The sequence below is a fragment of the Leopardus geoffroyi genome, chromosome B3, assembly GCF_018350155.1.
Source record: "Leopardus geoffroyi isolate Oge1 chromosome B3, O.geoffroyi_Oge1_pat1.0, whole genome shotgun sequence".
NCBI classification, from domain to species: Eukaryota; Metazoa; Chordata; class Mammalia; order Carnivora; family Felidae; genus Leopardus; species Leopardus geoffroyi.
Window position 1 is genome coordinate 74,181,557 of NC_059337.1, and position 16,439 is coordinate 74,197,995.

Consider the following 16,439-nt stretch of genomic DNA (forward strand, 5'->3'; position numbering starts at 1 on the left):
GACGGGCCAGGAAGTCAAAATCCTAGGGCTGACTGAATTTGTGTGTCTGCATATTAAATGGATGATGGTAGCAGAAGAAGCCCGAAGGGAGAAAGTTTGCAGAGAGACTCCCTTGAGAGGGGAAGTCTGGGGCAAGGGGAGTAGCAGAAATTACCTGGAGGACTAGGAGCTTTTGCAAGCTTTTCTTTGTTGAAATAAAGCACCTGCTTTTCTACCCTGTGCCAATTTAGCTGGGCTTTGGGGTGGCCAGTTACCACCTGATCCTGGCAGGAACAATGAGGTTAGAGGTGGGGGACTCTCTTCTAGCTCATTCCTCTTTCGTTGGTCCCCTTGGTGACAGCACCCTATCAGACATTCTTCACCTTGTGCTTCAGTCACCTCCTTGCCCACCCACCCCCTCATCTGTCATGAGCTCCAGAGCCGTGTGGGCCTCCCAGACAGCCTGACTCCTTTGGTGGCACCTCCAGCAGCTGCTGCTTGCTGGTGGGAAAAAAGGCAAGGGCAGAGGATGAGGGAAGAACACGTATGGAGAGCAAGGGACCCCACAAAGGCAAGGAGTCCAAGAAGTGACCAGAAATGGGAAGGGAGATAGAAGCGTTTTGTGAAAGAAGCAAAAGGAAGTGGTGGTTAGCTGCACAAAAGAGAGGCTTATCCAACTGCCCTGTCCACCCCTTTCTTCCTTGGACCTCCGGGATACATCTGGTGGTACTGACTTTTCTAACTAGCAGCTAGGAATGAGGGGATGTTACCTGTCCTGATAAATACTCAGTTCGGGGGCAAGGGTAGGTCTCCCCCGTGTCTGAGCCCGTCTCCCCATTACCAGCCCCCACCTGAGGCTGGGCATGGCCAAGGCCAGGCTGCATGGCTTTCCATCTTGAGGATCACCAAACCCACACAAGGACTTAAAGCCATTAGATCTTCCAAAGACCAGTGGTTTAAAGAAACCCTCAACATGGAGGGGAAGGTAACACAAACAGGAAAAAAACGCTTGTTTGATGGGAGACTTTTCAGTTTTTTTTTTTTTTTTCTGTATTTTCCAAGTTTGTGTTTTACTTTAGTTCATTCCTCTGTCTCCATTTCTCTCCCGTGCACATGTGCGCGCGTGCTCTCTCTCGCTGGTTTTTTTTTTTTTTTTTTTTTTTTTTTGGTCGTGTCTGTGTTTCAGTTTTTTTTTTTTTTTTAAATAAAAGAACTTTGGATTTGCCGTTGGTGGGCAGCGCCGGTCCCGGAGGCTGGACCCCCACGTGGCAGGGATGGGACAAGGGGCAGGCCCACGGCTGCTGAGAGGATCTCTGTGTTTAAAGCCTTTGAGAATATGCTACTGCAGTTCCCAGGGTGCAGGGTGGGGGTTGGCAGAGGGGTTCCTGGCGGCGGCTTCCCCTAGAGTCCAGGCCACAGGGGCTCCCCTGTCAGGCGAGGAGAGGGTTAGGAGGGAGGGGTGTGGGGAGAGTGAGCTGCAAGCACTTCTCCCCCTGCCAGCCTCCAGTTTGGTTCGAGTTTTGTGGGCTCCCTGCCCGTCCCAGGCTCCAACCTTGGGAGCCAACTGGGTATTTGGAAAGTTTGTGAGCTGTGTGACGCTCTAGACAAGGGGGTAAGGAGAAGGGGGAGTAGCAATGTTTGTTTTCCTTACCCCTTCTTTGCCTTGGGTTTTCTTTTTTATTTTCTTCTTTTTTTTTTTTTTTTTTTTTTTGGTGTTTTCTCAGTCAGTAGAACAGCATGGGATAACATGTACTTGTGTGTTCGCAGGGGTTGACTGTGTTTTGGGGGGGGGGTGACTGGGAATTCAGTGGGGAAAAGGTTGTAGGAAGATGGACTCAAGGATAGATCTTGTGTGTGGTGCGCAGGGCAGAGATGAGTGGACCATCAGGATGACAAAGTGGGTGTCTGTGAAGATGGGGCAATGAGCCGCAGAGGATCAGTGTGTGTCTGGGGGCAGGGGAGGAGGCAGGACTCTGCTGGAGGTGGGGTGTGTGAAGCCCACTGAGGGTGGGAATTTAAATATTCCCGTGAGGTGGGCGGAGCCGAGGGTTGGGGTGAGGGATTTGAGCTCCCACCGAACACCCCTTGGAGTAAGGGAGGGAGCCCTGAGGCCTTCCCCTCTCCCCCCATCTTGGTTTATCTGTTTATAAAGCTAGAAGTGTAGAGGTAGTAGTAGTTTTTGGGTTGGAGTCCGTGTGAGGTAATCTTGCTTCCTCTTTGGCAAAAGCCACGGCAGCCGTGGCAGCAGTGGCGGCGTTGGTGACGGTGATGGGTGGGCCCCCTGGGGGTGGGGCCGCCTTGCGCCTGTGGGCCGAGGAGCGCAGGTGGGAGGCCAGGGCTTCGTGCCCACTCAGCAGCACCTCACATGCCAGGCAATGGTAGGTGCAGATGGGCACCCGCAGGGGGGGGGGCACAGAACCCCCCGAGCCCCGCCCAAAGAAGCAGAAGGATCTCTGATGAGCCGTGGCCGGGGCCTCCCCATCAAATGCCATCTTGCACTGGCGGCACAGATAGCGATGGGTCACATCCACGGTGGAGATGCCGGTACTGCCTGACAGCAGCTCATCCGCCTCCCCGGCCTCCCCCTCCCCTGGAGCAGGCAGTTCGGGCGGCTTTGGAGGCGCTGTGGCTGTGGGCTCAGGGGGCTGGGGTGGTGGCTGGAGGAGGGCGTTGGGGAGCAGTCCGATGAGGGTCTGAGGTATCACGGGGTTCATGGGAAATAGCCCCTTCTTCATGCCATAGAGCTGTTGGAAGTAGGCCCCCTGTAACTGGGGGCCAAAGACAGCTGGTGGTGTTGCCCCCCCTGCGGGGGGCAATGGGAAGGGCAGAAATTGGCCCCCCAACAGGGCTGGGACTGTAGCCTTCAGTGCTTTGAGGTTCTTGAGGGCGTCAGTGGAGGAGTTGGTGGGCGCTGCAACTGGCTTGCGCTCACCAGAGACCTTGTCCCCGGAGGGCTCAGTAGGGGGGCCTGGGGCAGGGTCAGTGGTGCCTGCTGTGGAGTTGTTAGTTTGTTCGGGCACAGGTCTCTGAGGTAAGGGGCAGCCTGGGCCAGCAGTCTGGACCACTGTGGTAGCAGGCAGGACTGAAGTGGCGAGGCCCAGGAGGCCCGAGGAGGCTGCAGGGCCTAGGAAGACGAAAGGAGGGATGAAGGGTTAGCCACCTACTGGCCTGGTGTCCATCCTGCCACCTCCAGCCACACCCTCGCCCATTCCCACCACCTAGCTGCCTTGCTCCCTTCCCTCCCTTCTCTCCCCCAAGAGCTTGAAACTAAGGAGGCAACAGGAGAGTGGAGGTGGAAGAGTCCAGGAGAAAAAAGAGGGGCATGTCATTAGAGAGAGATGCTTTCTGAAGTCCAACCCCTCCCAACTGCCCACTCACCTGAATTGAAAGGAGCTAGGCTGCCCAGCGGGGGTTGGGCCAGAGCTGGACCAGACAAGAGGACCGGGGCCAGGCGAGGCAGGGCCGGGCCAGCTCCAAGGGGCACAGAGGCAGGTGTGTTGGCTGGTGGGGCCTTGGGAGCCGGGGGTGCCTCAGGTGCTGGGGCCAACTCGTAGCACTTGCTTTCACTCTTCAGCTGGGCTCGGACTGCCTCTTTGAGCTTGGCCAGGTGCTGGCGGGAAAAGAGATGGCCTCGGCAGGAGACATAGAAATCATACTTGACGTCACAGTAGGGGCAGTCGGTGCGCTGGGCTCCCAAGGGGCCCTCACCGTTGCCCCCAGCCCCACCAACTGCCGCCCCCTGCAGTTTGGCCTTCTTTTCCTTGGCACGAGCATTCTGGAACCAGACCTGGATGACTCTCTTGGGCAGCCCAATCTCCTCCCCCAGCACCTCGCACTCCTGCATGGTTGGGGTACGGTAGGCTTCATAACAGGCTTTCATGATCTTCAACTGCAGGCTGCTCATCTGGGTCCTGTAGCGCCGCTGCCCCATTCCATCTGGAACCCCGACCCCACTTCCTGTTCCTCCACTGCTTCCCCCAGCCCCAGGAGACTCTGGTTCGGCCAGACTGGAAGCAGACGAATCGCTGAGATCCCCTGCAGATGGACTGCAAGCCTCGCTCTCTGGTGAAGCTTTAGAAGGTTCCTCTGTAGCCTCTTCCTCACTGGGTGGAGGGGGAGGTGGGAGAGGTAGAGGTGGCTCTGGTGTTGAGGTGGTGGCCTCCTTCCCAGGTGGTAGGAAAGCCAGGGGCCCGGCAGCAGGAGTAACTGGTGGGTAGGGAAAAGCAGGTGCTTCCCGCTTTGGGGCTTCCCTCCCAGATCCATCATCTACCTTGCCCAACAAGAGGTTGAACTTGGGGAAGGCTGCAGGGGCAGGAGTGATGGGGGGCTTGACTGCTGGATTGGGCACCCCACCAGGGGTGCTTCGAAACTGGCCTTTCCTCTCCCGGGCCCTGGTGTTCTGGAACCAGACCTGCACCACCCGCTTTTTGAGTCCCACCTCCTCGGAGATGCAGTCGAGCATCTTGCGCGTTGGGTTGGAGTCTTGCATGTACCAACGGTACAGGATCTCCAGCTGCTCGGGCAGGATGGTGGTACGTAGGCGCTTGTCCCTGGGGGGCTCACCCTCCCCTCCACCCCCTGCCTCACTGCCCGTTGGGGACAGGCTGCCCTCCTCATGCTTCCGTTTCAGCAGTGGCCCTGGGGCCTGTGGAGCACCTGCCACCAGGGGGCTTCGCTCCCCAAACACCAGCAATGGCAGATCTAGGAGGTGGGGTGCAGCACCGGGCTGCAGGGATGGCATGAAGTGTAGCCGGCGGTGACTGGTCAGGAGGTCTTGGCTGGGGAAAGACATGGTGCACTGGTCACAAGCGTGGACTGGGGAAGGCGAGGGAGGGGCCCTCCCTTCAGGCTCTCTGCCTCCTGGGTTTGTTGCCTCTGCTTGGCTCAGCTCTTCCCTGTCTGCAGGTTCAGGTGACGGGCCCCCGGGCCGTGCGGGGGGTTCCAGGCTCTGTTCCTCCTCTGCATCCTCCTCCTCTACCTCTTCTTCTTCTTCCCCCCTCTCTGCCTCTTCCTCCTCCTCTTCAGGGGGCTGGTCATCATAGCATTTCTTGAGGTGCCGCACCAACTCAAAAACACAAGAGAAGGTGGCATGGCAGCGCCTGCAGCCAGAGGCTCCCCCGCTGCCCCCTCCGGTCGGCACAGGCCCCCCCTCGATGGCATTTTTGCGTGCTTTCTGGCGGGCATTCTGGAACCACACTACCACCACACGGGTAGCCAGGCCCAAGAGACTTGCAAGCCGCTCCACTTCTCCGTCCTTGGGGTAGGCACTGGTCTCGAAGAAAGACTGCAGGGCTTGGGTCTGGAACTCTGTGAACTTGGTTCTGGAGAACCTGCGGCCTGCAGGCAGTAGGGGAGGCAGATTCCCTCTGGAGCTTTCTTCCTCCTCTGGTGGCCAGCGTCCTCCTGCCCGGCTTCGCTCCTCAGAGGGACGGGCCCCCCCTGCCTCAGACTCTGGGACCAGGAAGGGAGGGCCCAGTTGGGGAGCTGGTGAATCCAGGGACCCATCAGGAGGTTTGGGGGGCTCTGCAGGGGGTGGGTATAGGCTATCGTAGCTCTTTCGAAACTGAGCAGCATAACGGCTCAGGGCCTCAAAGGGCAGAAATCGGCGGTGGACATGCTCCTCATGTGTTTTGAGGATAAGCATATTGGAGAAGAGTTTCCCACAGGCCCCACAGGCCAGCTTGTCTCCACCCCCCAGGGCCTCTGGTGGGGGTGGGGTCGGGGGAGGGGGCACAGCCTGCTTCCCCTCATTGTACTGGATCACCAGCTCAAAGCCAAAGTTTTCTAGAAGGGCTTTGGCTGCAGTGCGGGCTGCTTCATTGGGCGTGGAGTTGGGGGGCGAGGTGGGCCCCGCCTCATTCCCCTCTTCCGCCATGGGGGGCCGCTCCCACTCCCGCTCAGCCAGCTCAGCCTTAGAGGGCGGGGGAGGAGGAGTGGCAGCTGGCAGAGACAGCAGAGGTGTGGGCCCAGCCAATGCCAGCTTGGGCCCCACCTTGAGGTCATGGAGGTAGAAGGGCAGGAGCAGCTGTTGCTGCTGGAGCTTAAGCAGTGATTCCGGCACCAGAGGGAAGGGGGGCAAGACTGGTGGGGTGAAGAGGGGTGCTGGGAATCGGTGTAGGTCCAAGGGGGGTGGGGGAGGCGACAGGAAGGGCAACCCAGATACGAAGCCACCAGGGTCAGGGCCCTTCTTCTCTGTGCCAGTCTCCCCCTCAGTCTCACCCTCCTTGGGCTCTTCTTGGCCACGCTCTGGCCCCTCGGCCTTGGCGTCAGTCTTGGTCCCCCGAGAGCGAGTCTGGTGGAGAACTGAGCGCATATGGATCTCTAGGGTGGAGCTCTGGTTGTAGGAGACTCGGCAGACAGTGCACTTAAAGGGCTTGTCTGTGGCAGCAGCAGTGGGAGGCGCAGCACCTGCCTCTCCTCGGGCAGGGCCGGACGGGTCAATGGCAGCCTTCTTCATCTTGTGCAGGTGGGAGACAGAGTTGTAATGGACCAGAAGGATATTCTTCTGTGTGAAGGACTCCTTACACACAGTGCACTTATAGGGCCGGGCAGGGTCAAGAAACTTGTCCAGGGCAAAGTTGGTGGTCTTCCGATAGGTCAGAGGGTGGCGAGAGTCAGATGGAGCTGGCTCTGCAGGGCGGGGCTCCCCCACACGCCCCTCTTCCTCCTCAGCCATGGTGGGTGGAGGGGCCAATTCTTCCGCCAGGACATCAGGCCGAGAGGCTGGAGATGGGGCTGGAGAAGGGGGTTGATCAGGGCTTCCTGGGGGCTTGTCTGGGGCCTCAGCAAAGGGCGGGGGAGGCTCAGGAAGAGGATCAGGACTGGCTTCTGGGGTCAGCTGAGGGCCTTCTGAAGGAAAGAGAAGGGTGCCATGAGAAGGTAACTGTCTGAAGTCAGACCCCACCCACCCCGTATCAAGGACAACTGATCCCTGCCTCAGTTGTCTTCATACCCTCTTGGTCCATGAAGCTCACGTCCCCTTTCTTACCTGCTCCTTGTTCTCTGCTGGGTTCGGGCTCTGGCCCCAGAGCAGGGGGCTCTGGGGCATCCCCCAGTGGGCATAGAGTGGGCCCAGGCAGCACTTTGGTCGTAAAGGTCATCTCTACAGTTGTTGCCTGCAATGGAAGAAAGCCCAGTGACTCCCCTGTGCTGACCCACCCTGCTACTCCTCCCGCCCTGCTCTGCACCTGGGCTTGTGCCCAGCTCCTGTCCAGGGCTCCAGTCTCCTCCTGGAAACACTCCCAGAACTTTGGCTTTTCCCCAGAGGGGAGGGCCTGGGCTGCTGCCTCTCCTGCACCAAAGCCCATGCCTCCCGTTGAACAGCTCTTATCAGGACCTAATGGAAATGAAGGAAATGCTTGGCTTCCTCACCAACATTGTCCCCGCTAAACCCATACTTGCCTGGACGCCCCTGCCTCTTCTTCCCCTCCTGGCCCAAACAGGGCCTCCTGGATGGGTCCTCACCCAGCCAGTACTCACCACAAGCAGCAGCTTCTCAACGCACTCGGGCACCACATTGTGAAGGTGGCTAAGGTGGAAGTGCAAGGCAGGTCGGCCCACCAGCTGCTCCTGGCACAGCGGACACCTGTACTTGGGCTGCACTGCATGCTGGGAGAGGGTGTGAGCCCTCACCTGTTCGGGCTCAGGGCTCAGGAAGCTGCAGTATGGACAGCAGAATACCTGGGGGCACATGGGTTGGGGAGGAGGTGTCAGAGAAGGATGGGGCCCACCATCACCCAGCCCTTTGTGTTCTTGGCCACAGCATGATCCCCCACTCCCAATTTAGGAGTGAGCCGCATTCAGAGGCATCAAGGCATCACCACGGATCCAGCCAGAAGCAAGAAGCTGGCTCCTCCCTCATTTCCCTTCCACTGGGACAAAGGCCTAGGCTAGACTTTCCCCTTGCCTGCCTTCTTTGTCCGGCCCTCTCCCTCCATCCTGGCCTGTCTTTCCTTGGTCTTTGCCTCTCTCTGCTGCCTTGCTTAGTACTCCAGCTACAGTATGACCCTGTACCTATCTCCCTGGGATTTCGTTTTCTTACCCACCCACACCCTGCCCGTGTCTTCCCCGTGAGATGGCGCCCCTGCCCTCTGGCACATCTGGACCCAGAGGCTCCTTTATCTCTGCCTCCCCAAGGTCCCTAACCTGAGTGTCTCCTGAAGAGGGGCCCTCCCTACCTGTCTGCTCAGAAGCCGGTTCATCTCCCAGCAGCTCAGCAGCTCCCACTTTCTTTTCCTTTTCCCTTTCTTAATGTAAACAAACGCCACAGCTCCCCCAGCGGCCCAGGAAAATTCTGTCCTGCTCTGCAGGCACATTCTCGCCCACACCTCTAGAGGGGTGGGGCCAAGGGAAGGCCCTGTCTCCACCTTCGTCACCTGACTGCCTGACCTCCAGCCTATCTTCATCTCCCTGGCTCAGTTCCTCTCCTGCCCCCTGTGCCACTGGTCCAGGCCTGCATACTGGGACAGGATGGCCATAAAGGAAGGGCATCCAGATGCTCATTTTAATGCAGTTGGCCCTGGGAACAGACATCTGGAATCGGTCTGCAGGAGAAAACACGAGTGAGGAGGGTCTGGCCAGCACTGCTTCAGTCTGTGGGAATGTAGTAATCCTGCCTGTTGAGGTCCCATTTGGAGAGCTGTGAGGGAGGGGCAGCATGGAGCCTCAGGGACCCAGTCTGAGAGTCCCCTCAGAATCCACACTCTCAGGCCACAAAGCTAAAACACACAGGTCCTGCCTAGGCCAGGCAGAGGCCCAAGGCTGGCAAACTTGGAGAGCTTCAGGGTTTGCTATCTGGGTCAGTCATCTGGGCTGGGGCCTCTACCCTCAGGAAGGAGGTGCCCAGGTGGTTCCATGCAAGCTTGGGGCCTTCTGCAGGAGATGACCATCCGTGTCTAGTTGTCTTTCTGCTCCTGACAGGAATAGAGAGCTGGGCAGCAGGCTAGCCTTTTGGTTTGGGCTTTCTCTTTTCATTTCTTCACTTTTGTCTTCCCTCCTCCCCTCCTTCCTCCACCTGCTTCCAGCTTTTCCTACCTTGGGACAGCTTCTGTCTTCACTTTTCCCTCAAGTCCTGCCCTCCCTTCTTGTCTTCTCCCTCTGTGCTCCACCCCTGGAGCCAGCTCTGCTCCCTGTATGGTGCTAAACATATAACTGACCCTAGGTGGCATCTCTTAATGTGTTTTGAGACAAGTCACAAGCATGACAAAACTAGGTCTGCCATTAGTCTGAAATCTGGCTGTAAAGCTCTACTGATAAGAAATTCAGGCTTTAGAATATGAACAAATTTCAGTAAAACCAGGCGCTACCCCACCCCCCACCCCCACCCCAGCTATTCCCAATTACCCCAGTTCTGACCGTGGTCTGGTTGGCACTGTCTCCTCGAGAGCCAGACTTGTTCTCGACCTCTTCAGAAGCTGAAAGGAGAAGAGATTAAGAGACTCTGACAGCCTTCCCTCTTTCTTTCTAGACCCCCAGCCCTTAAGATTACCTGACTTGTAGCAAAGAGCCTCCAGGGTAGGGGGCTGGGCTGGGGGGAAAGGGCAGGAAAGCACAAAGCTGTACACAGTACAGGGAAAGGAGGCCCAGCAGGGCTGATCCCAGGTTAGCGGGATGGCCAGATTTAAGCCTTTTGTGGCTCCCCCTCCTTTCCCTCTGATGAGCCCTTTCTTGTATCAGTTTGGCTCCATGCACCTAGGAGGCCTCGCTGGGCAGCTGGATTACTGCAGAATCCCATGTACACCTCAGAATGTATGAGGATGGGGCGGAGGGTGGGGGACAAGGGGCAGGGATAGAGGGAAAATGGACCAGATGAGCAACTCACCCAATTGCTCTGTCTTGTTCTGAGCGTCTTTTTCAGGGGTGGGCAGCTCAGCTAAGGGGGTGACAGGAGGCTTCCCTGTGTGGGATGAGGGGAGAGCCAACTTAAAAGAGTGAAGCATCAGGAAAGGGAGGACATAGGGCAGAGGAAGCAGGACACGCAGCCAGGAGAAGGAGAAAATGGATGGATGAGTCAAAAAGCTGCCAAAAAGAAACGGATGATGAAGAAGTGACAGGGTTGGAGCTGGGAGAGCCTAAGAGATTAAGTACCCAGCCCCCATCATTTAAAGATAAGGAAACAAGTCTGGCCATAGACAGCAGAGACAGGCCAACTGGGCTCCCTGCCTACTGGTCCCAGAAACAGGGAGCCCAGAGACATAAAGGGAGGGGCACTGAAGAAGGAAAGTGAAGTTGAGTGGAGGCAGGTGCGGCAAGCAGGAGGCGGCAGGTCTAGCTGGGAGAGGAGATTACCACTCAAGTAAGAATTGACAGATGTGTAGGAATTTATTTTCGGTGGCAGCCTAATTAAAGTGTTAAAGTTCCTTAACTCCATTCAGCCCTGCGCCAGGATCATTAGCTATTGATCTGGGCCCCTCCGGCACTTAACTCCAGCCAGCATATTGGCAATTCAATTAGCACCAGTCAATGCTGCCTGTTCCTGGTTCCTGCTGCCCGTACCCTCACCCTCACCCACCGCCAGCCCCTACAAAGCCCCGATGCCCATGCCCACCTCTGACAGCCCCTTCCAGGCTCTTCTCCTGCACCCTCTGGATCAATGACGCCTGGCGGGCTGTTCCTGGTCTCTGCTGGTACAACCTCAGCTGCCTAAGGGGGACCCTAAGCCCAGCCTTCGGGCTGAAGACCTCCTAGGAGACAGGAAGAGGCTGGGGAACTTGTCAAGGGCTTCCTATCCCTGCAACCTTCGGGCCAGGCCCACAGCTCCCATCTTCTTCTGACATAACCCTGACCCAGCACGAAGTGGATTCCATTCTTGTGCTTTTCTAGTTCTCTCCTTCCTGACCAACTCCTGCCGCTCCCCACACCCAGTATTGCTGGGACGCTGGTCATGATTCGGAATCAGCGGGTGATTCCTCCTCATCTGCTTTCCTGTTCTCTGCTTTCCACCCAGCAAAGCCCTTGCCCTTCACTGCCTCCTCCCTCCAGCAGCCTCTTGCTCCTTGCTTCACTGGGCAGCCTCACTCTTCCCCAAGTCCGGTTTTATCTCCCCTTCACAGCTGGCCCCTTCCCACTTGCTCTTGACTGCCCACAGACCCGTTTCTCCTCACTGGTATCACCTCACCACCCCCAGCTCCCACACCTGCTGCCCGCCCTGCCCCGTCCCCTCTTCCTCACCGGGAGTCCGGAGCTGCCCATGGCTGAAGCTCAGGATGCTCTGAAGAGCCGAGAGCCCTTCCTCGGCTGCAGGGCCACTCTGCAGCAGCTGCAGACGCCGCTGGGCCTGGGCGTCGCGGTGGGCCGGTGCACGTAGGTGCTGCAGCACAGCCAGGCGGGAGGGGGTCTCCCATGCACACAGCAGGCAGCGGAACAGCCCCAGCTCAGCCCCTGCCGCGGCCCCCTCCATCTCCAGCAAAAACTGGAAGCACAGAAAGAGGATGCTCAGGCCCAGAAGGGACAGACACCTTGAGATCTCACCTCCCCCAAGGGAGCCTGACCAGCAGCAGCCCCTCCCTACCCATCCCTTCCACCCTCTTCAGCCCCCTCCCCTTTCCCTCCTGTGGCCACCTGAATATTACTGCCTTTTCTCCCCTGTCTCCTCCTCTTCCTCCTACCAATCCTGGACTCCACCCTAGTAGGTGAATGGAATCTGGTTCCAACCTCTTGAACGGATGACAAGATGGCCTGAGCAGACACTCCCCTCCAGTCCCGAACATCAGAAAAGCCGAATAAAGTACTGGATTCATTTTATCAGAGTCCACCATCCTTTGGCCTCCCCTCCACGACTGTCTCCAAAAAGTTGATTATCCCAGTACATACTTGCCACTGTATCCAGTCCTGGGTCTTCCCATCGCTCTCCCACTCGGCATCTCTTTGATCCGTCCCCATGCCCTTCTCTTCTCTCCCCCCAGAGGCTCTGTGCTGCTCCCCTCAAGTCCCAGAGGCTCCCTGCCCCACTCTCACCTTATAGATCTGGCTATTTTCTTCATGGGCTGCGCCCCGGGCATGCAGCTGCATCTTCTCCTTGCTGTTGGACTCAAAGTCACAGATGTTGCAGCGCAGGTGCAAGGGGGGAACGGAGCCATAAGGAGCCCCATCTCCCAGGGGCACTGGGGAGGGGGTGCCCACGGCCCCACCCCCCTCCCTCAGGTGGGCTGCCAGCTGGTACTTTTGAGCATGTTTGTCAGTCTTGAGGTGGAGTTGAAAGTTGGCCTTGAGCTGAGTGCCATAGCAGCAGAGCTTGCAGCGGTGGGTGTCACCGGCCACCTCCTTCCATTCGGCCTCCGGGAGGCTTCGGCCCACGCTGCAGTGGTAGAGCAGCAGCTCCAGGTTGTCTGTGCTGAAGGCCTGGCACACTAGGCAGCGGAACACCTTCAGGGACGGGCTGTCATCTGGGGGTGGTGAGGTGGGCAGGCTGTCAGACAAGGAGCCCAGGAGCTGACTTGGAGGCAGGTGGGTGTCCGGGGAGAGGCTGCCAGGGGCTGGGGGACAGAAGCAGGTTAGAGGCCCAAGGAAGGAATGAGGCAGTTGGGTAAATGGGGATAGCGCCGAGGGAGCTGGGGTTACCCAGTGGGGGGATGGCCCTTAGGAGGGAGCAGAGGCTCGAGTCTGGCCCTGGGGAAGGGAGAAGGGGAAACAGGTGCAGACCCCAGGCTGCTTACCTGGTGGGGGGAACTTGCGAGCAGGGGCTCCAAGGTGGTGGAAGCCGTTGAGAAGCAGCTGGGCTTCCAGGGGCTTGTCTGGCCTCAGCCCGGGGCCAGGCAAGGGAGCCTGAGGCTGCCCCAGGGCCTGCGGTCCGAAGTACTGGAAGAGCTCAGGGGGGGTGGCAGGGGCAGCTCCTGCCGGGGGAGGGGGCCCCGGCCCTACCAGTCCAGGCGGCAGGCCCAGCGGCAGCCCCTGGTGCAGCATGAGGACATTCTGCATGTGCTTCTCAGAGGTCATGTGGATGCGCAGGTTGCGGGAGATGTTGGTCTCGTAGCTGCACACCTTGCACTGCCAGGATGATTTGGTCTTGGGCTCCTTGTCCCCAGCAGAGGATGGGAGTGGCGCCTCCGGGGGGCTGCCCTGCCCCCCGGGGCCTGCCTGGAAGCCCTGCAGGTTGGCCAGGTGCTTGTCAGACTGCATGTGGATGCTGAGGTTGCCCTTGGTGGTGGTGGAGTAGTTGCAGACATCGCAGCGGTAGGGCTTGTAGCCACAGTTGTAGCTCTCTCCACGGGCGAGGCGGGGGTGGGCGCCCCCGGCGCTGCAGTAGCTGCAGTGGCTATTGCTCTCCGGGTGCTTTTCCCGCATGTGCACGTCCAGGGTCTGCTGGTACTTGTAGTGCCAGTTGCACTTGGGACACTTGAGCGTCTTGCAGGAGTTGCGAGAGTGTAACAGAGACATGTGGCTGGACAGGCTGAGGCCCTGGAAGGCCGCAGGGGCTGGGGTGTAGTCTTCAGCTAGGCGGTAGGGCTGGGGTGGGTCGCTGGGGTCTTCGGGGGAGCCGACTGGGGCAGAGAGAGTGCCCCCCTCCTTAGAGGCAGGTGAGCTTTGGTTCAGTGGGGGGCAGAGCCCTCCCTCCTCTTCTTGCCCCTCCGGGAACCAATCTGGCCCTGCCTCGCCAGCTGCCATTGGCAATTCTTTGGCTTGGGTTGGGCTGGGGTCCCAGGTGGCGGGAGTTGTTGCGGGGGAGGGTGGGCTAAGTGCCCTGACTTCTTCCGCAGGCAGGATAGGAGCTTCTGCCTCAGGGGGACCATCCTCAGTCTGGGCTACATTGGCCTCTGTGTTCACCATGCTGCTATTATCAAGGGGCATTTCTAAAGGGGGGCGAGCAGGTGGTTTTGGTTCCAGAAAGCTTAGGAAGGCCATGCGGCCCTCATCTCCCACCTGAAGCACAGCTGCATTACTGGGCAGGCCCAGATGTTGAGCAGGGGTTAGCTTCACCCCATGAGACTGTGTGTGACCCATAAAGGCCTGGGCCCTGCTGAAACCCAGGCGGCACAGGAGGCAGAGCCAGAAAAGTGCCCTGTGGTCTCCTCCCCTGCTCCCCATAGGGCCATCTTTGGGATCTCCGGGTGGGTTTGGAGCCAGCTGGTAACTCCAGAAGGCTCCATCCCTTCCCTCACAGGTGGCCGGAGATGGCGCTGAGGTATCATGGGACAGAATTTGGTCAGAAGAGCTAAAGCCTTGGATTGGGTCAAAGCCATGTTGGATGTGAAGGGCAGTGAGGTGTGCAGAGGGTAGGTGGGCAAGGAGGGGCAAGCTGGGCTCCTCCTTGATTCCCACCTCGCCCCAGGGGAAGCCCTTTGGTAACAGGAGTTCACTGCCACCTGACAGGGACAGCTTGGCTACTAGGTAGGCCTCACCACCAACTGTGAAGAATAAATGGTTGCTTAGGTCCACGGGAGGGAGCCCTCCTCCTTCCTCCTCCTGCTCCTTGTCCTCTTGCACTCCTAGGTCCTTTGGTGAGAAGCCACCACAGCCAGCCTCTTCTTGGGGCTCCCCAGTCTCCTTTGGTGGGACGAGGCCACAGCCCGACTCCAGAGCCTGTCCCCCTGGCTCTGAGGGCCTCATGCTCTCAGAGGTGGAGGGGGCAGCAGGGGGATCTTTGGTGACAGGATCAGCAGGGGTGCCAGGGGGGGAGGTGTCCGGAGGCGGAGACGGGGCATTGTGTCCAGGGGTGGGGGTGGTGCCAGTGGTAGAGGATGAGTTAAGGGTGGCCATGGCAGACGGAGGAGCGCCGGGGGTTCATTTCAGCGTGACGGCAAGTACCCTGGGGGGAAACATGGAGAGAGCGGGGCTGTGAGGAGGCAGGAGACACCCAGACAGGCCCTTGACTCTCCAGGTACTCCAGCCCCATTCTCTTCCCTGAGCACCAGACTCAGCTACCCACCTGCCAACCTGAAGCTTCACCTTAGTGCTAACACACTTCAAACATAACATGTCCAAAATCAGAACTATTTCTCCCCCCGAACTCGTTCTTCCCATCTTCCCTATCTCAAAACTTGGGACCACCATTTATCTGGTTGCTAGGCTAAAGACCTAGAAGCTTCCTCTTGCCCGCTCCCCACATACAACGGGACAGCAACCTCTCAGACAGACAGGTGTCCTATCCCTCCGCTAGCATCGTCTCCAGTAGCATCAGCGTCGCCCCAGCCATGGTCTTTCCTGAACCAGTGTGCCGAGCTCCACGGCGGCTTCCGTTTCCACTGCTGCCCCTACAGCCCAGTCTCCTTCCATCCAGCCGCCAGAACGACCTTTCATTTAATTCTCAATTATGAAAAATGCCACACCTATATAAAAGTAGACCAAATAACATAAGGTACCCCTTTGTACTCATGACTCAGTTTCAACAGCCACCAACACATGGCCCATCTTGGTTCATCCATATCTTTACCCACTTTCCCTTTTCCTGTATTGTTTTAAAGCAAATTTCAGGTATCTTAAACATCTTTTAAAAGGTAAATTGTGGGGCGCCTGGGTGGCTCAGTCGCTTAAGCGTCCGTGACTCAGGTCATGATCTCACGGTCCATGAGTTTGAGCCCCGCATCGGGCTCTGTGCTGACAGCTCAGAGCCTGGAGCCTGCTTTGGGCTCTGTGTCTCCTTCTCTCTCTGCCTCTCTGCCTCTCATGCTCTCTGTCTCTCTCAAAAATAAATAAACATTAAAAAAAATTCTTTAAAAAAAAGGTAAACTGTAGGGTGCCTGGGTGACTTAGTCGTTTAGGTGTCTGACTCTTGATTTCAGCTCAGATCATGATTTCGTGGTTTGTGAGATCAAGCCCCACATCAGGCTCTGTGCTGACATTGCGGAGCCTGCTTGGGATTCTCTCTCTATCCCTCCCCTCGCTCTCTCATAAATAAATAAACCAAAAAAAAAAAAAAATGTCAATTGTACTATATCCTTAAGAACCCATCCGTGATTTCTCACTGTACAATGAATAAGATCCAAAAGGATTCTGATCTACAAAAGGATCTATCTGATCTGATGCCGGCCTACTTCTGACACATCTTAATACTCTCCACCCTGCCTGGCTGGCTGCCTCCAGCCCACTGGCCGCCTTTTCTTCAAACACACCAAGTCCATTCCCACCTTAGGGCCTTGCCTAAGCTAAACAGCTTACTCCGTCAGCCAGGAAGACTCTTCCCAGACTTCTGCATGGTGGCAAATTCTCATTCAGGTGTCTGCTTAAATATCACCTCTTCCAACAGGCTTTCCCTTCCTATGGAAGCTAACATGCTCCGGGGGTTACTTTCTTCAGAGATTTCTCACCACCTGATATTTCCTGGTTTACTTACTTCTCCCTTCTAGACGGTAAGTTCCATGAGAGTAGGAACCCTACTTTCTCTATCATTAGCACCAAGAAAACTGCCCGCCACACAGTCAGTATATGTGTGTTGAATGAATGAACTCTAGGAAAGACCCTCAGATTTTCCACTCACTGAAGGGGTAGTTTCCCTAAGTCAAGGTCCTCAAGCCAGAGAGGCCACA

At 57.5% G+C, this 16,439-nt stretch overlaps 1 protein-coding gene and 1 long non-coding RNA gene across 20 annotated transcripts in view; one reads left to right on the forward strand and one right to left on the reverse strand.

The window, feature by feature from the left end:
* Positions 1–16,439, forward strand: part of LOC123583418 — a 29,919-nt gene that overhangs the window by 9,814 nt on the left and 3,666 nt on the right. For 6 of the 10 annotated variants that reach the window (XR_006704861.1, XR_006704858.1, XR_006704856.1 and 3 more), the window contains 2 exons: positions 3,875–4,044; positions 16,160–16,262. This is a non-coding gene — a long non-coding RNA (uncharacterized LOC123583418). Of the gene's footprint in view, positions 1–3,874; positions 4,060–4,335; positions 4,512–16,159; positions 16,263–16,439 lie in introns of all 10 variants that reach the window. The other 4 variants (XR_006704854.1, XR_006704853.1, XR_006704857.1 and 1 more) reach the window with 4 other exon arrangements.
* ZFHX2 (zinc finger homeobox 2) overlaps positions 1,462–16,439 on the reverse strand; it is a 31,437-nt gene continuing 16,459 nt past the window's right edge. For 8 of the 10 annotated variants that reach the window (XM_045450443.1, XM_045450441.1, XM_045450445.1 and 5 more), the window contains exons 2-10: positions 12,633–14,722; positions 11,935–12,452; positions 11,149–11,389; positions 9,800–9,874; positions 9,322–9,392; positions 7,459–7,659; positions 6,968–7,094; positions 3,358–6,828; positions 1,462–3,103 (exon numbers count right to left, since the gene is read on the reverse strand). In XM_045450443.1, the coding sequence (XP_045306399.1) occupies positions 2,124–3,103; positions 3,358–6,828; positions 6,968–7,094; positions 7,459–7,659; positions 9,322–9,392; positions 9,800–9,874; positions 11,149–11,389; positions 11,935–12,452; positions 12,633–14,673 (7,725 nt within the window). In that variant the 5' untranslated portion in view covers positions 14,674–14,722 and the 3' untranslated portion in view covers positions 1,462–2,123. Of the gene's footprint in view, positions 3,104–3,357; positions 6,829–6,967; positions 7,095–7,458; positions 7,660–9,321; positions 9,393–9,799; positions 9,875–11,148; positions 11,390–11,934; positions 12,453–12,632; positions 14,723–15,038; positions 15,143–16,439 lie in introns of those variants that run through there. The other 2 variants (XM_045450450.1, XM_045450451.1) reach the window with 2 other exon arrangements.